The sequence below is a fragment of the Phoca vitulina genome, unplaced genomic scaffold (assembly GCF_004348235.1).
Source record: "Phoca vitulina isolate PV1807 unplaced genomic scaffold, GSC_HSeal_1.0 scaffold2, whole genome shotgun sequence".
NCBI classification, from domain to species: domain Eukaryota; kingdom Metazoa; phylum Chordata; class Mammalia; order Carnivora; family Phocidae; genus Phoca; species Phoca vitulina.
Genome location: NW_022589705.1, coordinates 86,210,505 through 86,233,845, shown reverse-complemented (window position 1 = coordinate 86,233,845; position 23,341 = coordinate 86,210,505). Strand labels below are relative to the sequence as shown.

The window sequence follows — 23,341 nt, the reverse complement described above, 5'->3', positions numbered from 1 at the left end:
CTGTGTCTCTCTCTGTCAAATAAATAAATAAAATATTTAATTAATTAATTAATTAATTCTGAGTTAAGACAGGAGTCAGAAGGAGATGGGTGAAAATAAAGAAGCAACTTGGTCTTATCGCTTTGTCTCACACTCTCTGCCTCAGGAAGCCAGAGTGGCTGCCCCAGCTCTGCCCTTTCAGCCTCATCACAACCCCCAGTGAAGGAGAGAGACATTCAACAAACTGAGGGGCATTTCAACCCTTGGAGCTTGGACTCCCCAGACGTCACCCTGACCCCCGCCCCCAGCAGCCCCTTCCCTGAGGAGGGTGTGTCCACAGTCGCCCCTTACACAGGCGCATGCATGCCCTGACCACTCACCCTTCAGTGTGTCAGCAGCGAGAATGGTCCCCAGGGGAGAGGGTGAGCACACGTGGACACAGTGGCATCCTTCCACACTGGGCCCCACACCACCCTCTAAACGCAGCCTGCGGGGCGGGGCGGGGCGGGCGATGGGGGGCGGGAGACCCGTCTCCCGGCCCCGCCCAGCGCCCCGCAGGGACACGCCCCAGGGGAGGTGCTAAGGTGGCGGGGGTCGGGATGGGCTCCCGCGGGCAGGGCTCCCGCGGGCAGGGAGCTGGTGTCTGCGCGTCCGCCGCCCCGGGGGACAGACATGGCCCACGAGCGTCCCGCCAGCGCCCTGGAGCCCGAGCTCGTCCAGCGGTTGTTGCTCTCCTGCCGGGAGGCCAAGAAGTCCGCCTACTGCCCCTACAGTCACTTCCGCGTGGGGGCCGCGATCCTCACTCGGGACGGGAGGATCTTCTCCGGTAAGGGCGCCCCGTCCCCCTCGGCCGCAGCCCCCCGGCGGGAGGTCGCAGGAGGACGGGCGGGAGCCGGCAGAGCAGAGGGCAGCTCTGGCCGCTCGTGGCTGGGCCACCCCCGTCACGCTGGCACACCCTCCCCCCGCCCCCGCCTTGCCTGCTGTCCCGGACCGTGGGGATGCAGGTGCTGCTCAGATGCGGCGACTTTTTAATGGGATGGACTGGGAAGCCAGAGGTGGGGAGGCCATAACTCAAAGCTGGGAGGGACACGGCTGATACTTTGTGAGCCCCCCTCCGCGTGGCCCCCTGCGAAGGCTTCCACAGGTTTCATTAGCAAGTCCTCACCTCTCACCCACTCACCTCCTTGTTAGGCCCATTTTTCAATAAAGAAACTGAGGCCCAGAGAGGTGACACGGGTTGCTCAAGGTCACACGGGGCGCTGGTGGTGGAACCCAGGGCTGGGGCCCCCAAACCCTGCATTCTTCCGATCACCCACTGAGCGAGGAAAGAAATTGAGGGACCCACGGCCAACGGCCGGTGACTTGTTAGCGGATTCCGACCTTGCAGAGGATCCCGGAGGAAAGAAGCGGAGAGAAGTTTGGGTGATCAGCAGTGAGTGCTGGCCTGGGGAGGGTGGGAACAGGACGGTGGGAACTGGAGTCAGCACTAATCTGTTCCTAAGCTCCTTTTCTTTGGTTTGTTGGTTTTCTAGAAAAGCTCACTTGAACAAAAGTTCAGACTTGTTTTTGCTAAGCTAAGAAGCATTCTCATTCAAAACAGTGGGGCACTTGGTGAGGAAGTGGCAGGGAAGCCACATGCCCCTCCCCACCACTGGGAGGGCAGATAAGAACTGGCACAGGGGGACAGATGGGGACACCCAACAGCCCTGCCGCCCAGAATCCGCCTCTACTTGGCAGTGGCAGCTATTTAAAGAGACAGAGGTTCGCACTGGACATCTAATTGGTGACCTCCAGTAGCCTGAGGCCAGTTGTGAGCCACTCGCCCCCACCTCTGCTCAGCTGTGAGTCTGGCTGGGGATCGTCCCCTTGTATGGTGCCCCTGGGCTCTCCTTGCTGATCATGTTACCTCTTGTCTTGGAGGTTCTGTCCCGTTTCACGAGTCGCCTGGGTCTTAAACTTTCCCTTTCAGCAGAAGGAACCTTGAGTGAGTGCTAGTATGTGGAAGGATAGTGAAGAATGTTATCCACCAACCCTTATAACCCCTCAAGGCAGTTTGATATCACAGGGAAGGAAACTGAGGCTCACAGAAGCTAAATGCCCAAGATCACAGAGCTGAGATTCGGACCCAGAGTTCCCCTGACTCCAAGTCGGCTACTCTGTAGGTAATCAAGACTCTGTGTCTTGTGGGAATTCAGGCCTGGCCTGGTGGCTCAGATGACTATTAAACATTAACCACCGCCACGAACAACATTGCAGCCCACACTGTCCCGGGGCTCCAGGGCCTTGAATGTTGAATCAGCCATTGGCTCTTTCCAATGCCTCCTTGCATGGATTCATTCATTCAACAAATATTTGCTGAGCACCATGACGTCTTAGGTAAAGTGCCAAGAACCAGGGATATCACAGTGAGCACAAATGACATAGTCTCTGCCCCCAACAGAGGTCCCTCCTCTTACACAGGTCATGGCTTGAAAGGGAAGCCTCAACCAATGACTGTAGGTGTGAATGAATGACGTGAGCAGGAGTGTGGCCTATTTAAATTGCAGGGAAGAACCTGGTTGTGCAGTGGGGATTTAGGGAGGCCCTCTGGGATGGGGTGAAGGCTCTGGACTTAGAGGCTCCTGGGTTTGAATCCTGGTGCCGCTGTTTTATCAGCCATGTGACCCTGGCCATGACCCTTCACCCTAATGTGTCTTACACGTTTGTAAACTGAGGATCGTGCACCCACCTTTCTGAATGGCTGTGAATAGAGCTGGTTTGCCCAGCCCGACATGGCACCAGGGTCCTTCCTGGTGGTTGGTGCCTGTGCTGATCAGCGGTGGAATGTGAGCTCATGCCTATAAAATGAGTGGCACCGTTTCTGCCCACAGGAAGGATGCCATAAATGGTGGGAGCTTCTCTTTCTACTATTAATGGTTTTATTATATTATTACTATTTGGAGGCAGATTGTGGAGGACTTGTGAAGGCCAAGCATTGACATTGAGATTTGATGAGGTAGAAAGGCAGGGAACCAGGAACGTTATTAAAAAGAAGAGTAACATGAAAATCGAATTCAAGGGCAATTAGTCTGACAGGTACTCAGGGAGTTCCAAGACAGAGGAAAGAGTGTCAGGGGGATGATGTCTGTCTTGTTTGCCGACCCGTCCGCAGGGCCGGCACATTACCCAGCCTGTAATACGTCCTCAGTTAAAGTTTGTTGAATGCATGAACGAGTGACTTGGACTAGGACAGTGGCAGGTGGAACAGTGAGGAAGGAAAGACCTGAGAGAAACTGTATGGGACAAGTGGACTGGGCTTGGGGTGAGCAGTACTGGAATGAAGGAAAGGAATATGGTTCTAGATCTTCAGCCAGGGGAATGAGGAGGCACTGGTCAAGGTGGGGAGCTGAAGGTAGAGCTGGATGGTGCTGAGGACATCATGGGCAGGGACCAATAGACACAGTGGATTGATCATTCGCTAAGCACTTGGTATGGAAGATCTCTTGTAATCTCACAGCCCCCACATGAAGGGAGACAATGAGTGTCACATGCATTGGTCAGAGCACTTTCAGTTGTAAATGACAGAAACCAATCAAAACCATAATGCGCAAGGGTAGATCTTAACTCAGGGACAGCTGGATCCAGGAACTCAGATGTCACCATGCCCTTTATCCTTCTGGGTGTGTGTTTCTTTCTCTTATCCTGTAGATGGGCTTTCTCCAGGTATCAGGGAACATGAGTGCAAGCAGCCTCTAGTTCGCATTCTTACAGCCTCAAAAGCAGAGAGGCAAGAACTCCTCTACTAGCTAAAGATGGAAAAATTCTGGGGAAGGACCCTGATTGGTCCATCTCCAATCACATGCACATCCCTGAGCCAATCACTGTTGTCACGATAGAGTAGTGTGATTGGTCCAGCTGAGTCACACGCATTGTTCCCAGGGTGGGGTGGGGGGGGGTCTGTTACCACAAGAAGGAGTGTGGAGGTGCCGCTGCAAAAGCCAAACACACACTCTACAAATGAGGTAACTGAGGCCATGCTTTTTCTACTACCCCTCGCCGCAGGGTGCACGTGCAGAGGGGGGCAGGGAGAGTGTGCTGGGAGAGGGGGACGAATGGAGGGCATTTACCAGAATCCCTGGATCTCCTGTAGATGGGAAGGGAGGACAGAGGGTAGTAAGGCAGGGCTGGGGGAGGAGGGGACCTAGAACAGTCAGAGGAAAGCTGACGGCATCATGGGGTGAATTAGAGACGATTAGGAGGCAGAGAGGGCGCAGCTGAATTTAGACACTGTGAGTTTGTAGTTTGGTGCGAGACAGGTCTGCTCAGTTCTGTGACTTTCTCCAGCTGCACCAAAGACCAGCCTCTGTGGAGTTTCCCTCCTTAGGGGCAGCTGGTGCCCCATTCAGTTCAAAAGCAAGTCTGACAGCCTCGCTGTCACGGTCTTGTAATACTGATCATATCCCCTTGACCCTGGCCAGGGTCTTGTGTCCCTCGAGGATGGGCCACCAAATGGTGATTCATCCGGACCGTTACCTTCTGTGATTGCTGCTGGAGAGCTGTGGGGGAGAGGGGGAGTCCACCGGGGAAGAAAGTGCTGCAGAGGGAGAGGAGGTGGGGACACAGAAGAGAAGGGGCAGCAGGGGGGTTTGGCAGGGGTAGTGGGGTAGCCCAGGGCAGCCAGGGTTTGTGCAATGCCAGATGGGAGGTGGTGGAGGAGAGTCATGGAGACCACTCTTCGCTGGCACCACCCAAGGGATGGTCAAATTTGTCCTTGGGTCGGTGGTCTATCTGCCTCACCCCCTCTCCCTAGAGGGACTTCAGCGCTCTATATGCTCCTTCACTATTTAGGGGAAAAGCCACTTTACTGGATCAGCTGTAATGAATTCTGGGAGGAACAAACCGCATTTCTAAAAAGACACTTAAAGATGTCCTGGTTAATCGCTGAATCCAGCCTGTCTTGGCTTTGACCTTTAAATCTGATCCTTCATAGTCTTCCCCCAGACCAACCCCTGGCCTCCCGATTCCCTCCCTGGGCTCCCCTTCTCCAGGACCACTCTCCAAGCCACCAACCCCCCTCCCCAAAGCACCTCCAGGTGAGTCAAAGCAGGCAGCTCTAACTGGCTTCCTGTCCTTACAGCCTTCCTTACACCCACCACACCCTATCCTCCCACCCCCAGGCTCATCCACTAGGCCTCTCCACTGCCACTCAAAAGCAGCTGCTTACAAAGATGAGCTTCACTAAAACCCCTGGACGCTGTAGTTGAGTTCGAATATAATTCATATGTGTCACGGTGTGTTGCGTGTGCAGTGGGTAGGGACGTAGGAACGCGGAAAGAGTGTAGTATTTCTTTTTTTTTTTTTAAAGATTTTATTTATTTATTTGAGAGAGAGAATGAGAGAGAGAGAGCATGAGAGGGGGGAGGGTCAGAGGGAGAAGCAGACTCCCCGCCGAGCAGGGAGCCTGATGCGGGACTCGATCCCGGGACTCCAGGATCATGACCTGAGCTGAAGGCAGTCGCTTAACCAACTGAGCCACCCAGGCGCCCAAGAGTGTAGTATTTCTTCAAGCACATGACCATGACATTTCTTTGGTTCAGTGATTCTCTTTTTTTTTTTTTTTTCAAGATTTTTATTTATTTATTTGACAGAGACACACCAGAGAGGGAACACAAGCAAGGGGAGCAGCAGAGGGAGGGGGAGAACAGGCTTCCCGCAGAGCAGGGAGCCCGATGTAGGGCTCGATCCCAGGACCCTGGGATCATGACCTGAGCCAAAGGCAGATGCTTAACCATCTGAGCCACCCAGGCGCCCCCAGGTTCAGTGATTCTCAAATATAGTCCCAGACCTGTGGCCTCGGCACCTCCTGGGAACTTGCAAGAAATGCGAATTCTTAGGGTCTGACCCAGGCCTACTGAAGTAGAAACTCCAGGAGTATGGCTCAGAAATCCCTTTTAAGAAGCCGTCCAGAAGATGTTGACGCCCACAGGGTGAGTGAGAAGGACCGCTCTAACTGTAATAAGATCCCTCAGGACAGAGTAGGCCCAGTGCTTTCGAGCATTGCTCTTTTCTCTGGGCGGCCAGGCCCCCATCACCTCCTTGTGAACTTCCTTCCTTGCTGATAGCTTGATAACCTCTGACCCTCGCCCTGCCGTAAGCACCAAACCACCTCTAAAACATGTCCTCACTGAAATGCCATAGAGAAAAAGGACAGTCCTTTGTCCCTGACAGGTCAGGATGTGAGTCCAGGCTCCCTGCCAGCAGCCTCAGCTTTTATCTTCTCTAAAATGGGGTCATAGTAGTCTCTGCCCTACCGAGTTGTTAAAGGGGTCAACGACATAATACAGATGGAGTGCCAGGCAGGTAAAAGAAGAACAATGAAAGAAAAGGATAAAAGAAAGCCGTTAGTAATATCTTCAGTTCTGGATCCCTAACTTGATACCATGCCAGCCCATGCGTGCGGGTGCGTGTGCGCATGTGTGTATGTGTGTATGTGCGCGCTCACATGCATGCATGTGTGTGTGTGTGTGTGTGTGTGTGTGTTTCAGCAAGTGAAGGCAACACAGGGAGTGGGGTTGGTTTGCCTGGATGGATGACGGCCTGTTTTCTGAGCTGAAGGAAGCAAAACAAAATTTTCTGGACTTTGAGGATCACAGTACATGGCTAAGGGCTTTCTTCCTCTTTTTTTTTTTCTCTTTTTTAATAAGACTAGGAAATTCCACTGGAACTTGCTAGAGGCCTCCAGTGAAGTTATTCCTTTGTATCTCAGAGATCTAGCACCGAAGTGGGAAATTCTGCTCATTGGATAAAAAGTAACTGAGAGCCTGGCTGGCCTTGTTGTTCCAGGCCCCGGGGCGTCCTGCAGCAGAGTCCCTGCCCTCAGGAAGTTAACCCTGTGACGGAGGAATGAGACAATAAAGACATTTCTTCAGGAAAGTGTTCAGCGTGGTGACGAAAATTAAAGCAGGATAAATGGGGAGGCAAAAGTTGAGCTAGGGTGACCATGGCAGGCTTCTCTGAGGAGGGAGCATCTGAGCAGAGACAGGAGTAGGGTGAACCGTATGCACACAGGGGAAAAGAGTTGCAGGCAATGGGAACAGCCAGTGCAAAGGCCATATGGCAGGAGGGTGCTTGGCATCCTGGGAGAACAGCTGGAAAGCCAGTGGGCCTGAAGAGCCAAAGGAGATGAAGCCCAGGAGATAGGCAGGTTGGGACCACTTCAAAGTGTCTGAAGGACAGAATCGGGGCCACTGTCACACCTTGTCTAGAAGGAGTAGGTGCTCAGTCACACAGTCCTACCACCACCAAAACCTTGTTTTTGTTATTTTTTTAAATTTTATTTAAATTTAATTAATTAACATACAGTGTATTTTTAGTTTCAGCGGTAGAGTTCAGTGATTCATCAGTTGCATAGAACACCCAGAGCTCATTGCATCACGTGCCCTCCTTCATGCCCATCCCCCAGTTACTCCATCCGGCACCCACCACCCCTCCAGCCACCCTCCGTGTGTCTCCTAGATTTAAGAGTCTCTTACGGTTTGTCTCTCTCGGATTTCATCTTATTTTATTCCCACCACCCAAACCTTGACTTTTGTGCAATTGATAACAGCGGCTGGCCACTGCTGAGGACTAGCTCCGTGCGGGGCTGTGTGCTAATCGGTCCACGTGCGTGATCTCGACTCACTGTCACCAGAGTCCTCTGAGGGAGGTGCTGCGGCTTTCACTTTATAAAGGACGAGACTGAGGCTCGAGGAGGTTTTAGTCTCTTTCCCAAATTCTTAGAGCCAGTAGGGCAAAGGGTCCCAGGGCAGAACAGAACATTGGGGCTCTTTCTGCAAAGCCCCATTTGAGCAGTGGGCTCTGAGAGTGGGCTCTCTTCTAAAACAATCTCTCTTCCTTAACTGGCCCTTTGGAAATTTTTAGACACAGTTAAGGAAGATTTCTCTATATGAGGCCATTCTGAACTTCAAATGCAGACACGGGCAATCGTCCTGAGGGAGGAGCCTTCTGCAAAACCCAAGATTTATGTGAATCACCTTTAACAGGGAGAGGGCCCCTGAGTCAGGGATGAGGCAGGGCTGGGGTGGTTGCCAGACAGGGAACGAAGTGGGGGGAATAAAGTGAGCAGGGATCTTACTCTGGGAGAGGCAGAAGTCAAATGCAGCCAGGCCAAAGTCAGCAAAGGTGGGCAGGGCAGGCAAGGACATGTTTAGAGGAAGTCATTTCGGGCAGGCACCAGGAACTTGGCTGGAGAGACTAGGTGGGGAGCAAGAGAGCCGTATTCATTCATTCATTTAACTTTCACTGACCCCGAGAGAGGCCCAGTTACCTGTTTCTAGTGACTCACATGTGAATGTGAACAAATGCTTGACCAAAGTCAAAAACGCTTGGCGTTCAATAAATGTCAACCATTACTTTCAGGGCTGCAACTCCCCTGGTCGCTCCTTGTCCCATATCCCAACTGTACTGACTTCTGTGTGGTTGTAAATGATAAATATGCATGCAAACTATTTTAGACAAAAGGAGGGCGTATTGGCTCCTAAAACCGTGGGAAGAGATGGTGTGTAGCTGGGCCTCAGGGGCACTGCGTGAGGCCAGACTCTTTCTTCTGGCCATGTCTCACATCATCTCCCATCCGTTCCTCTGAGTGTCCATTTCCCCTAACGGTCTCCTCTATAACGAATAGAAACCAGGCCAGCAGCCGGGCCCAACCCCACACTCTCAGTCTCCTGGAGGAACTGAAGTTCCTGCATAGAGAACTCTGGCTGGCTCAGTGTGGGTAAGGTGCCTGGCTCTGATGGGCCCAGTGAGTTAGGTGCTCAACTCTGATCGGCCCAGTGTGGGTCAGGCACTTCTCCTTAGACCAACAAAAAGGTCATGTGAGACAAGATGGCAGCTCCCATTTGAACAGCGTGTGGGGGGGTGTTGCAGGCCGTCTGTGACATCCATTCCTCTCCATCTGTTGGACATGAATGCCTGTGATCTTGAGAACCATGATGATAATTAATGGATCAAATGATGAACTGAAGCCATCCTAATGCGTCCATGTAAATAATGCACTGACAGAAAATTCTGTGGGGAAAATACATGAGGAAGAAATGACCAAACAATTTCCAAATTTGACTACAGTAGGAACCAAATCCTGCATAATTACGTTTAAAAAAAGGGGGGGAGTGCCATAGGTAAGGAACAGTCTCAGGTGAGGACAAATAGAAACATAGTGACTCGAACAAGATGGCTGCTTGCTTCTCTCATCGGACAGACCAGGGATGGGCTGGAGTCCTGGGCATATGGACTGTTCTGCTCTGCTGTGTTCTACAAGGCTGTTCAGGAGATCAGATTCCTTCTGTCTTGATGTCCTGCCATCCCTAGAGTGGTGTCTACATCCACGTGCTCAAAACCAGCACACGTCATCACATCCATGTTCCAGCCCCTGGGAAAGAGAAAGATGAAGTGGGGAGCAAACAATGGCCCCATAAAAATGTCATCTGGAACTTGCACCCATCACTTCCACTCATATCTTATTGGTTAAAACTACAAGACTACAGGAAGCTTCCAGGGAGGCTGGGAAATGTGGTCTCTTGCTTGGGTAGTCACACGCCCTGCTCAATTCCAGTGGCTTCTGTTGGGACAGTGAACCCTGGGAACAGTTAGTCTTCCACAGGACCGCCTGTGGCCTGTAAGGATCTGTGTATACCCTTCTTTCCACACATAGGACCCACTTTCCACCTTCTTAAGAGAGGCAACCCAAAGTCCCACCCAATCACTGCATCCAGCTCTGAGAGTGGGACATCGGGGCTGTTCAGTCTCCTTCCTGAGGTGCGGATGTGGTCCTGCTGGCCTAGTGGCCCAGAGTCTAAAAAGTAATCACCCACACCCCAGTTCCCACTCACTCCCACAATATTCAGTGTGGAGTAGGAGCAGGAAAGAGTAGGAAAGAATAACCATCATCAAATCTCCCGATAGGAAAAGGAAAGAACAGGGAACACACAGCGGCCACCAATCCATGCAGTTATCCATCCTGCAGGGCAAGAACTGTGAAGACTCCCTGGTACACACTCTGTCTTCCCTTTCTGCTCTGCGGGTAACCCCCTCTCCACTCTCTACAGGGGCCCCAGGCTTTGCCCTCTGGGAGCTTCTTCCTTGACTATCCTAACCTCAGCCACACACCTGAAGTGGGTTTTGGGGAGAATGCCCCTCCTTGGGGGCACATAGCTCTCTCAGCTCACTTCTGACGGTGGGGTTTGGGGACCCAAGGGTTTCTTTCGGGATTAAACAATCACAGGATTTTACAGACCAGACTTTTGGTTTCTCTGCCTAGCCAATTCTATGAAAAACTTAGAAACCTTCTGGTTTATTTGCTTTATATGCTTTGTCATAGTTCTTAAGCCAGCCAACTCCCCTCCTTTAGCAACTGGCTTCCCTGCCTGGCCCATCCCTGCTGTGTCATTTCGATGGTGGCCACCTTGAGGCCCCAAACCAGTAGACTGAGTGAGAAGGTATCACCCTTCATCAGATCTTCCCCTCGGGGCTGATTCCCATTGCCAGGTCGAAAATCCTAATGGTAGGTAGCACAATCTGCTTCCCAGGTGGTGGTTGTTGTTGTTGTTTTTAAAGATTTTATTCATTTATTTGACACACAGAGAGAGAAGGAGAGAGCAAGCCCAAGCACGGGGAGTGGCAGGCAGGGGAGAAGCAGGCTCCCTGCTGAGCAAGGAGCCCCAAGTGGGGCTCGATCCCAGGACTTTGGGATCATGACCTGAGCCGAAGGCAGACGCTTAACCAACTGAGCCACCCAGGGGCCCGTCTGCTTCCCAGGTTATTGCAGGATGGAGCTTTACCAAGTAATCTGCCACAGAGTAACAAGGGCCACCAGCTTTCCACAGGGCCATGTCTGTGTTTTCCCACTGACGTTGCCCAACTGCTAAGCCAAGGCCATGTATTTTATTTTATTATTATTTTTTAAGATTTTATTTATTTTTTTGTCAGATAGCAAGAGAGAGAAAGCACAAACAGGGGGAGCATCAGGTAGAGGGAGAAGTAGGCAGAGGGAGAAGCAAACTCCTGCTAAGCAAGGAGCCCGACGCGGGCCCGATCCCAGGACCCTGGGATCATGACCTGAGCCAAAGGCAGACGCTTAACTGACTGAGCCACCCAGGCATCCCAAGGCCATGTATTTTCGATATTTTTTTGTCAAAGCTGCATTTCACTCTCAGTACCAGTTTCTCTATTAGTCAGGTCTAGGTTAAGCTGCTGTAACAAAAATCCCAAAATACAATGACTCCAACATGACAGAATTCTCTTTTATTCTCACGTAACAACTCAGAGTAGGCAGTTGTGCCAGGGCAAATAGGCGACTCGACTCCGCTGCATGAGTTGGACCAGGGTCCCAAGTGCTTTCTATCTTGTTGCTTCTCCATCCCTATGACCATAAACTACATGGCCAGAGCTGCCGCACCTCATCCCAGCCTGTAGAGCGTAAAAGAAAGGGAGCAAAGGGCAATCCATCTCTTTACCAAAAATGTGATCCAGAAGTTTCCCACCTCACTTTGGGCCACATCCCGCTGACCAAAACTTCTATGCTTAAAGGGGAATCTAGGAAATAGGGTCTCTAGCTGAGCGGCCATGTGAGCAGCCATATTGGAATAGGGGTCACTTGTATTAAAGGAAGAAGGAGAGGGGCACCTGGGTGGCTCAGTCGGTTAAGGGTCTGCCTTCAGGTCATGATCTCCAGGTCCTGAGATTGAGCCCCACGTCGGGCCCCGTGCTCAGCGGGGAGTCTGCTGCTCCTTCGCCCTCTGCCCCCCCCCAATTGTGTGCGCTCGCTCTAACAAAAAAAAATTTTCTTTTTAAGGAAGCTCTCTCAAATAAATAAATAAATAAAATCTTTAAAAAAAAAAAAAAAAGGAGAAAATAAATCCTGGAGAACAATTGATATCTCTGCCTCAAGGAGAAAGGCAAGCTATGAAGAGTGACGCAGACCACATCCCAACAGTAAGGGGGAATCCCACCTTCTGTGGCGATTACCCCCCTGCAAATGGAGTTTCTTAGCCAATCTGGCTATGCCAGTGTTTTGTGTCCTGGGAACAGGCTTTGCCCATTGTCCCCCAGGGACGTTCCTGGGAGGGACACTGAGGAGGACTCCCTGATGGTGGGCTATGCCACCCTAACAGCCCGCCTCCCATTGGAGGGCTGGGATTGCCTGAAGGCTTGCGCCATCACAGACACCTTTTGCAAAACTTGGGAGTTCTTGTTTGTTAGTTTGTTGGTTTTGACAGTTGTTTTGCAATACGACTCAGATAGAATTGAGTTGAACTCTGATAGTTGGTAAACACCACCAAAAATTTTGCCCAGGCCCAGTTGTTGAACCTTCTGTCTCTTAGATCCACGCTGGGGGGCTCTGCTCATCCTCTTAAGCCTCGGCATCTCCCTTGGCCCTTGGCCTTTGCTGGGGAGAGGGGGCTGGGTTCATCTGTTCCGCTCTGCTGCCCCTGCTCCCAGGCTGGGCTTAAAGACGGAGGCATTGGGTGAGTGACAAGGGTGGGAGTTTTGGGAAGGGCCACAGCGGCAGTGGGTCATGGAGTCTCCCAGTGCTTCCTGTCAAATTGCCCTCTCTGAGTAACAGGGTTCTCCCTGCGCTGGAGTGGGGCAAGCCTCTTCCTCAACACCTGCCACAGGATGTGGTTCTGCTGGAAATACCCCTGGGTTCTCCTCTCTTTCCAGGGTGCAACGTAGAAAACATCTGCTACCCTCTGGGCGTCTGTGCAGAGCGGACCGCGATCCAGAAGGCCATCTCAGAAGGACACAGAGAGTTCAGGGCAATTGCTATCTCCAGGTAAGGGCTGGGGAAGGCAGGTTGCAGCTGTATTCATCCATCTGTTCAGCCAACACTCACCACACATGTTATTCATCTGTTCATTCATCTAACACATTTATTCTGTACTTCCCGTGTGCCAGGCACTGTCGGGCTTGGCTGAGTGCTGGGGAAAAGAGACAAATCAGAAGTGGACTCTGCCCTCACTGAGCCCGCAGAGCAGGTAAACAACCAAGGCACCTCTAACTCAAGGGCAGGTGTGGTTTTGGTTCTAACAACAGCGCAAACTACAACAGGATGCCTATAAGATACAACGGAAAGGCAGCATAGAAACCTAAAGCTGGGGGGACCTAAAAATCGCCTGGCATAGACTCCCTGGGCACTACCCCATTTTACAGATGAAGAAACTGAGGCCCAGAAAGGTTGAGCAACTTCCCTGGGAATTCATGGCAAAGCTTACCAACCTAGATCTCTGGAGTCTCACTCTGGGCTCATTCTATGACACCATGCTGTGCCAGGAAATCAAACACCCTTCCCCACTCTCGTTGAGCTGCCTCTGGGATTCCTCACTGTGAGAGGTGGTGACTACACTTGGCATCACCCACCTCTTAAGTGCCAAGAAGCCGGCTATAAAGACAAGCTGGTGGGGTGACAACCAGGTAAACCTTGGTTACAGTTCACACTAATCAGATTCCAGGCTGTGTCCTGGCTGAACAAAAGCATCCATCAACTCTCTTTACCTGCCTCAACATACATATCCAAGTTCCCACATGTGGACCCTCACAGGACACTCATTGAGTCCTTGTTGGGCCTGGACCCAGGCTCAGTGGCGTGCACGTGAGCGGGCTATTTTACTAATTTGGACCCTGTTATACATCCGATTTAATGGTGAATTGCTCTTGTGTGTACCTTTGCACTGTCTGAGAGAGAGTTCTCTTTTTATTATTTTTAAAGATTTTATTATTTATTTATTTGAGAGAGAGAGAGAGAGTGCAAGTTGGGGGAGGGACAGAGGAAGAGGGAGAGAGAATCTCAAGCAGACTTCCTGCTGAGCTTGAAGCCCCATGCGGGGCTCGATCTCACGACCCTGAGATCATGACCTGAGCCGAAGTCAAGATTTCAGGATGCTTAACCCACGCAGACCCTCAGGCACCCCTGAGAGAGAGTTTTCTTGGCAGATTAATGGTGCAGGGAGAATGCCACGGGAAATGTTTCATCTATGCATCGAGCCACTGCATGGCTGACAAGGCCTTGCTCTTTCAGGACGTCCGGGTGCCTGGGTTACGGATGGGGAGCGCACTGCCCCTCCCTCGTGGTGGTGCTGGAGGGCCTTGAGGGCAGAAATACTGGCAGCAGTAATGCGGGGGCCTGACCTAGCGCGACTCCCTGCAGGGGCTGGGTGATAGAAGCATGTCTTTAAAGATCCTAAACTTCGCCTCAGTCTGGTCCCGAAGTGGACCAGGTTATTGAGGGCTATTTTCCTGAGCGACTGGAGCCAAGGGGTGCTAATGGAGAAGGGCCCAGCTTCCCAGAGCCCTCCCTTGTCACCAGGGTCTGTCCTGGCTCCCCTTCGGCTTCGGGAGGAATAAATGAGGCCATGCTGAGAACATTTTGTGCAGATGAGCAGAGCCCAGGATGTGGATTACACTTAATTTAAAAGTGGGGCAGGGGGAAATAAATACAAAGCTGATCCAAGAAAATAACATTCTGGGTGAAAAAGAGGCCAAAGTCAACAAAAAGATAATGGCACGGTAGCTTTGCTCTGTTTAGAATGTTCTAAATGAAAGGCTTTTTCTCCTGGTCATTATCTACTTTTAAGAAGGAGTGGGTATTGCTAGCGGTGATTAGCAAATGTCCTTATTTACGTAAAACCTGCATTTTTTCTAGCGCCACCTGCTCTGCCCCGGGGGTCCAGCCTGCACCAGCGTCCCTGGCCAGCAACACAGCCATTACTGCACTAAGGACTTGTTAGATTGGGAGGTGGGTTTACAGGATGGGTGGAAAGTGCCAGCTCCCTTGTTAACACTGATGGGTGGGAACAGTTTCAGAGAGCCCCTTCGAGATCTCCAGGATGCAGTGCGGAGCCCAGGATGGGGTTTTGCTAACAGGGAGCTAAGCTTGTCCCGGGAGGGGGCGGTGGGCTGTGTAGGCATCAAAGGCGATCGGTTTCCAGCCCATTGTTCTGATGAGGATGGTCCCAGCGTGTGAGCAGAATCAGCACAGAGCACAGAAACTGTCGGTCCCAGCACAAGGCAGGAGAGGTAGATGTCCTGCTGCACCCAGCGCATTCTGGGACGCGTCTTCTCCCAAGCTTTTGATTCTTACTCCCGGTGGGAAGGTTGAGTAATGGTTAAAAACCCTGGCTCCAGGGTTAGTGAGACCTGGTTTCGAATCCTGCGCCACCATTGCCCGAGGATCTGAGCTCGGCTTTTCGTCCATAGCACGGAGGAGAGTAACACCTACCCTCTGGGCTGTTGTGAGGGCGCAGGAAGTGATTTCTATACAGGTCATGGCGCAGATTATGCAACAAATTAAAACTGTTGTTTTAACCTTATCCTTATTACTTTTGCAAATTGCAAAACTACCAAAGGCAGAGTCCACAGATCCTGGGTTCAGATCCTGGTCCTGCCACTTAGTAGCTCTGTGACCTTGGGCAGGTCATGTCATCTTTCACAACCTCTAACATGAGGATGATAAGAGTACCTACATAGCCCCTACCTTATGGGGTTGTTAGGGGATTAAATGAGTCCGTGGCCCTAAGGTCCTCAGCACGGTGCCCGGCACAGAGAAGTGCAATGTAAGGGTAAACCAGCACCTTCATCAGGCTATGCAGCCTGGAAGGGATTTCTTGTGACTTTTGAAGCCTGAGCCAAATCCAACTTTCCGGTGGAATGCATGTTCACCCCACCCCCTTGCAGACCCTAATGCAGGTCACCTTGTCCAGGGAACTGTCCTTTGGACAGTTGGCCATGCATATCACAAGATTAAGAAAGGAAGTGGTGAGCTTGGCAGGGGCCAGGTATACAGGGCCTTACGGGTCGTGGAAGGGAGGTTGAATTTCACTTTCAGGTCGTGGAAGGGAGCACCTCTACCATGGTCTTTTTTTTTTTTTTTTTGGTAAAGATTTATTTATTTATTTGGGGGGGGGTGAGGCAGAGGCAGAGGGAGAGGGAGAAGGAGAGGGGGAGAATCTGAAGCAGACTACCCACTGAGTGTGGAATCCGACATGGGGCTTGATCCCTGAGCCCAAATCAAGAGTCAGACGCTTAACCGACTGAACCACTTAGGTGCCCCCAATCCTCTTCCATGGTCTTAACCACAGCCAGCCTGTATTGGAGCATTAACATGCAGACTTCATCTCCCCTTCCAGACAGTAGATCCCTGAAGCAGAGATTCTCTGATTGGTCCTTGTCACTCCTTTCCCGCCTGCCTGGCATGGGTCAACATGTGTAGAAAAAAGTAAAAAATAACACAGAATCCAGCCTCCAAAGAGCTTATGGAAGACTCTGGCTACAGCACCTGTCCCCTGGTAATCATACGGGTTAAGTTGGCTCAGTGTGCATCCTAGGGCACAGGTCCCCACCCTCTCACGTCCCTGTGGGCTTTTGTTGTGAAGCTGGGAGCATGCTCAGAAAGGACCCACCTTTCCATGGAGCAGAACCTTTTCTTTGGAACCCCGCATATAAAAGGGAGTTATGAGGATTCAATAAAATAACACACCATCACTGTCTCTCCCCTCAGCTGCTTTATGCAATTCATACCATCTGTGTCTATCTCCACTTGATGCATCGTGGGTTGGTTGGTTGGTTGGTTGATTATCTGGCTCCTCTCACTGGTCAAAAACTCCAGAGTGCAATGAGTTTTGTCTGTTTTGCTCATTGCCGTGTCCTCAGCACCAACGGTGCCTGGCATAATGCACCAATAAATATTTGTCAATTAAAACGAGATAATTCATTTAAGTGCTTTGCAGGATGCCTGGAACCTTCCAGGCACATATTAAATAATATGATAATCATTGCCAACATATATATGATAAGTTAATTTTAAATTATTATGTATAAGTTATATGCAATAAATCTGTATATGATGAGGTACTAAAATCAAGACCGAGCTGATTTGTGTAGAGGAATAAGGGCCCCATAGTATAGGCAGTACTGATATGTGTCTGACACGCTGAAGTTTACAAAGCCCTTTGCACACTTTACCTCATTTTATCTTCTAACATTCCTGCAAAGTCGGTGACATGATTCCCTACATTTTATAGGCAAAGCATTGGGTGGGTTAAAGTGACTTGGTTAGGGCGCCTGGGTGGCTCAGTCGTTAAGCGTCTGCCTTCGGCTCAGGTCATGATCCCAGGGTCCTGGGATCGAGCCCTGCATCGGGCTCCCTGCTCAGCGGGAAGCCTGCTCCTCCCTCTCCCACTCCCCCTGCTTGTGTTCTCTCTCTCGCTGTGTCTCTCTCTGTCAAATAAATAAATAAAATCTTTAAAAAAAAAAAAAAAGTGACTTGGTTAAAGTCACACATGGTTAGCAAAATGAGGAGCTGACCAAAAACCAGAATTGAAGTCCTGTGTTCTTGCAGAGATCTCCCAGAGCTGTGGGTCTAGAAGAGCAAGGACGATGGTGGCGGCGGGCATAACTGCTGGTGCTCCAGCAGGCTTGGTGGTTCCTACTGTTGGTTTTTGTTGTTGTTGTTGTTGTTGTTTTAAGATTTTATTTATTTATTTGACAGAGAGAGACACAGCGAGAGAGGGAACACAAGCAGGGGGAGTGGGGGAGGGAGAAGCAGGCTTCCTGCTGAGCGATGCGGAGGGGGGGGGGGTCTCGATCCCAGTTCCCCTGCGACCATGACCTGAGCTGAAGGCAGATGCTTAACGACTGAGCCACCCAGGTGCCCCCTGGTGGTTCCTACTGTTACCTACTGTTAAATTCACCTTCTTTGAGTGCCATCCCTCACCCTGCTCAAAGCTGGAGGACTGCCTGTGGGTGCCTCTATTCTGAGAGGCAAATCCTTGGCTGTAGGCATCTCTTCTCTAGACTTCTCAGATGCAAGGAGCCTGTTTTTCTCTTTGATTCACATGTCTTATTTTTTCATGCCACAGGGCCTTTGCACATACTATTTGCCTTCCCTGCAGCACAGAAAAAACACGGGGCTTCAGTCTAGCACCTCTGTTAGTTACTTCATTTCACTGAACCTGTTTTCTTGCAGATAAAATGGTCATTCTGACACTCAGGTTGCACTGAGAATTTAAAGAAATAATGGATATCGTGTGCCTGGTACAGATCTTGGCACACAGTAGCTGCTCACTGATGGTGACTTAGGAACTCTATGCTTCCTCCAAGGACAGGACCAAATGCCATCTCCTCCACAAAATACTTTCTTCTGTTCCTCAGTCAGGGATTGTCTCCTCGTACTGTACGTTCTAATTGCATTTTGTTTAAAATGATAACTCATCTAGTTGTCTACTTGTCCACTGGGCTGAGCAAACTCCTGAAGGCCAGAGACATATTCCTCTTAACCTATGTATCCCTGGAGTGTGGGTGACAGTAAGTGCTCGCTAAACATTTCCCGAACGCACTGATGAAAACGACACGCCTCCCCGTGGCCTCGCCCCTTGGAAGTGTGGAGAGCCACCTTGGGTTTCTTCTGAGCCTCTGTGACACCATGTGTCTGTGAATCGGAAACTGCCTGGTGGGGTTTGACTTCATCTGGAACTGGGCAGGGACTCAGGGCCTGAATCTCAGCAACTGTCCTCATGCCTCAGGAGAGACTGATCCACGTTCGATGCTCTGTCTCCACAGTGACCTGCAAGATGACTTTATCTCACCCTGCGGAGCCTGCAGGCAAGTCATGAGAGAGGTAAGCACCTTGCCTTTCTGGAAAAGGTAAACCAGGTGCCTCCCTGCCATCCCAGGCCGTGGGAGCAAAGCCAGGCTGCCGGCCAGGACACATAGCTACTGTCCTGCGTGCCCCGTTGGCTGACATCTAAGCCTGCCCAAGCTTGCATGAATCACTAGAAATTATTCTTTCCTACAGCAGCTCCTAGAGTGAGTGTCTACTGTGTGCTGAGCACTGAGCTAGCGCTGGGGAGACAGCAGTGAACAGACAAGCCAGGCCTTGTCCTCATAGTTCACAGTCTAGTACAAGAGACAGACAACAAGCAAGGAGCAAAATAAACAGAGTTTCGGAGAGTGCTGAGGGCTATGGAGAAAAGAGTGCAGAAAAAGGAGTCAGAGGTCAACAAACTTTGGTCTAGGGCAAATCCAGCTGCACCCCCTTACTTTTGTAAATAAAGTTTTATTGGCACACAGCCATGCCCATTCCTTCACATTTTGTCTATAGCCGCTTTGGCCCTAGGACAGAAGAGCTGAACAGTTATAACGAAGCCCTGTGGCCTGAAGAGCCTAAAATAGTTCCTACCTGGCCCTTTACAAAAAATAGTTTACCAACCGCTGCTTTAGGTGGCCAGGAAGGGCCTGGCTTTGAGGATGACATTGGAGCAGAGATATAAATAATAAAAAATGAGGCAGACAAAGGTCTAGAGGAGATTTCCAGGCAAAGGGACCAGCATGTTTAATGCCCATACACTTGGTGAGTTTGATTAAGTCGTAAGGCGGCCAAAGAGACTAGAACACAGTGAATAAGGGGGAGAAATGACGGGACAGGTCCTTATAGGCCATGGGACAGAGGGTACATTGTGTTCCAAGAACAAAGGGAGCTGAATTGTACCCTTAAAAATGGTTAAAAGCGGATTCGATGAGTTCTTAATCTGGACTCAGTGGTAAGTGTTTTGTGCATATATGTACATTTTGGGGAGGGGAGTGTCAGCTTTCACAGACTAAGAGGTCTGTGTCCTCCAGAGTCCCCAAAAGGTTAAAGCCACCAGCCTGGAGAGTCCCACAGGCCCTTGAGCTTCAATATGACATCATCAGCCCTTCTAAATACGGCATCTCAGTTCATCTCCACCCCAGCCTACCAGGGAAGTGGGGGGTCGTTACCCCCACTTCCCAGAGAAGTAAAATGAACTGCCGAAGGACAAGCAGCCAGATGGTAGCAAGCTGCGGTTCATGGTCAGTTCAGGCTGACTGCTCCTCATGGCCGCTTCCCTGCCTTTATGGGTCTAGAAAGGAGACCGAGTCTCTTCGGCCCTAGAGGAGATATAATGGTGCTTTGCAGAATAGGAGCGGCTGGTTTCCTGGAGGCTTCTGCTTTTGGCATTGTTAAATCCGGGGGAGGGGGGAGTCCTCTCGTTTGCTTTTGTGCCCTGGGGTTTCAAAGCATCTGCGGAACATGCAGACAGCTCCGTTGTTTTTCTGCTTCTTGCCAGGCCTGCAAACCAGACACAGTTAGCAGAACGGGGTTCCCCAATTCAGATGCAAATGCCACCATAAAGGCACTGAATTCACAGTATGGGCTCATCTCGAGTTAGAGGGGCAGAAATGGCTGTCCAGCACCTTGTCATGTCCAAGGCCAAGTAAGGAAACCACATCAGGGTGCCAACTCCCTGGCTCCGGAGGCCCCAGCTTGGGCCAATTGCTCATTGCTGTTTTCCCCAAACAGATCAGATGTTGGCAAACGAGAGAAGGTGAATGAAAAAGCTGAAGGAGGGAGAGGCAAAACTGGAACCAAAACGCAAATAACGGAGAGATGAAGCTTGGGGGCTGGGGACCTGGCACTCAGACTCACCACCACTCAGATTTCATCCATACCCTCAGGCAGAGTCTGCCAAGCAGAAAAATCTCCTTCCTTAAAGCATTAATTAAAAAAAAAAAAATCCAGAGACTGATGGTGCCCGGTAATAATGTGGTGATTCAGACAGAAGCGTGGAAGGCCAGCAGGCTGCAAACCTGAGCGGTCACCACCGGTCAGTAAGAACGGCTTCCATTAACTGAGCACCAGCTGTGCCAGGCACTGCGTACAGGTGCCTTGTGTCCATCACAGCACGTGGCTGGGCAGAACCCCGGTTTGCCGACCCCAGCTCTGGGGCTCTGCATCACGCACAGCTGTCTTGCTGCCTGGCATATCTTCTAAAGTCATTTCACACTTCAAGACGCTGAGCCCCAGAGAGTCGAATCATTTGCCCAAGATCAAACACCAAGCAAGTTTTAGCTCGTGAGAGTGGAAGAGAAAAATAGGGAGCCAGATCTGGGCTAAAATTTCTTTTTTGCTGGCTTTGCCCTCTTAAGCCTAAAATGGGGGTAATGATAGCACGTATCTCAAAGGGCAGGGAGTAAAATCATGCATGGGCAATACCTGGTGTGTAGTGAGGCGGGCGTGTACCTGCTCGTGCTTGGGAGGAGTGGAGGAGGTGCTGGAAGGAAGCAGGGTTTTAGTTGTTTTTGTCACAGCAGGAGGAGGTCTGGCCCTGGGGGTTAGATACTGTTCCTATAAAGCCCCGGGTAGGTCTCATCACAGAAGAGAGCGCTTACTGCCCATTCACAAAGTGCTGAGCACTGTGCTAATTGCTCGACGGCATTCTTGTATTGGCTCTGTCCTCAAGCTCGCTGGGCCAGCTATGATTATTGTCATCCCCACTTTACAGATGAGCAAACTGAGGCACAGAGAGGACCATTAGACAGATAGAGCCAGACTCAAATCCAGGTCATTCCTAACTCCTCCGTCACGCTGCCTCCCTCACGCTGGCTTTGCTTCTCTTCCAGTTTGGCACCAACTGGTCCGTCTACATGACCAAGCCGGATGGCACCTATGTTGTCAGGACAGTCCTGGAGCTGCTTCCTGTCCCCTTCGGGTCCGTAGGCTGGCGTAAGATCCAGTGAAGGTCGGAAAAGGCCCACTGCATGGAAGAGCCTGGGTTTCCACGTGTGCTTAAGGGGACAGCTGCCCGGAGAACTGCACGAAGATGTTCTCACAGACCTGGGGACATCTGCCAAATGGGCAGGGCTGGGCAGAGATGGCTTTTCCAAATTACACTCGAGCACGGCGATCTTCACTGAAGCGATAAAAGGTTTCATTCCGTCCTGGGCCATCATCCCTCCTGGCAGCCCACCTTGTCCTTCCCGGGACAGGAACACCCATCCCTTCCTTTCCTTCCTGCAGGCCCTCTGTAAAATTCCAGCCAAGTCTGGACCGCTTCCCCATCAGCCTTCCCAAGGTTCTATCCTGTTCTGAGCAACTTTCCTAATTATAGACATCACAGAACATCCGGATTTGGGAGTGTGCATTTTGCTCTGTCTCTATCATTGTTCACAACTCTAAGAATGACAGGGTGATTTGTCTTTATAGAAAGACCTGGACACTTTCTGCTAGGAGAAAGTGGAACCGTGTACCCTTTGGTATGGAGAGCTGAGTTTTTAGGTGTCTTGCTCCTGCAGATGGGAGGCCCCCCTGGGTGGGGTCAAACTGCCGGTGGCCATTTCTAGAGTTTGTTTTGGGCTCAGGGTAGACCTGAGCACTGGATGCTGTCCACCTCTCCACAATTATATCTGAGAGATTCCAAAGTATAAAGAAAGGGGAAAGGCAGGAGTTTGTCTAGACAGGGTAAAAAATGTATCTCTGAAGACCGACCGTGAGCCAAGTACTTTTGCGTGGATTCTTTTTATTTAAAGTGCCCAGCAGCTCAGTGAAGTGGGTGTCTCCCCCTTCTTACAGATGAGGGCACTGGACTTCAGAGAGGTTGAGTGACTTGCTCTAGGACTGCGGCAAAACTCAGACCCGAACCCACTGTGGTCTAGAAACTGCGTGATTTTTGCCATGAGCTGTGCTAAGATGTGTAACACATACGGAACCTTACATGAATCCTCACTCATCAAGCTCAAAGTACATTGTCCTCATTTTACCAATGAGCCGATCGAAGCTCAGAGAGGTCAAGTCACTTGCCCAAAGTCACACAGCTAAGATGTAGCAGAGCTGGAATTGGAATCAGGTCTGTTTGATTCCAAGGGGTTTTGTTTTTGTTTTTGTTTTTCCCATTCTCCTGTAGCTGATGTTTGGCTGCCTTTATATCTTTTACATGGCAGATACTGCAAAGTGAAAGGTGTATAAGAAATAGTCTCTGCCCTTGAGGAGCTAACTCACAGTCTGACAGGAAGAGAGGTGTAAACAGGTCAAGTGCACAGAAATATACACTGTGACCCAGGCAAGTATGAAGTGCAAGGTGGGCACAGTGGAGGTGCCATGCTGCCTTCTAGGGTGTGAGGAGAGTCAGGAAGGGGACTGTTTCATTGATGCATTGGTTATCAAACATGGTCCGTCTGTCTGTCTGTCTTTCTGCCTCTCTCACGCACACACACAATTAGGAAGGGGAGGACTGAGTAAGGGAAGGAGCCCGGCTGGCCCTCTAAAAGGGGCCGGTGGCTTTGGGTGTCCTCCCTGGAAGTTGGCCTTGGGACCAGCCTCACTGTTTGGGGTAAAAAGAGAGCATAGATTTCCTCTTTCCTAGGCAAACAAGTTGCTGGGGACACAGGAAGTGGACAGGTAAGTCACCCCTTCCCTGTGAGTCCTTTCTAATCAGATCCAGAGCACACGCAGGTGTTGCTGTCTGGCTTTTCCACACACACCCAGACCTCCCTGCCGTCATCTTGGGAAGCAGGAAGGGGGGTGGTCCCAGCATTG

At 50.8% G+C, this 23,341-nt stretch overlaps 1 protein-coding gene across 1 annotated transcript; it reads left to right on the top strand.

Moving 5' to 3' along the window:
- Positions 1-563: 563 nt before the first annotated feature.
- On the top strand, positions 564-22,153 carry CDA (cytidine deaminase). The gene is made up of 4 exons (XM_032418151.1): positions 564-805; positions 12,679-12,790; positions 18,571-18,628; positions 21,430-22,153. The coding sequence occupies exons 1-4, from the start codon at positions 652-654 to the stop codon at positions 21,544-21,546; spliced, it is 441 nt and encodes a 146-aa protein (XP_032274042.1). The 5' UTR covers positions 564-651; the 3' UTR covers positions 21,547-22,153.
- Positions 22,154-23,341: the final 1,188 nt, after the last annotated feature.

Coding starts and splice junctions, on each gene's coding strand:
- CDA (XM_032418151.1), top strand. CDS start 652: ATGGCCCACGAGCGTCCCGCCAGCGCCCTGGAGCCCGAGCTCGTCCAG. Junction 12,791..18,570: donor AGGGCAATTGCTATCTCCAG/GTAAGGGCTGGG, acceptor CTGTCTCCACAG/TGACCTGCAAGATGACTTTA. Junction 18,629..21,429: donor GCAGGCAAGTCATGAGAGAG/GTAAGCACCTTG, acceptor CTTCTCTTCCAG/TTTGGCACCAACTGGTCCGT.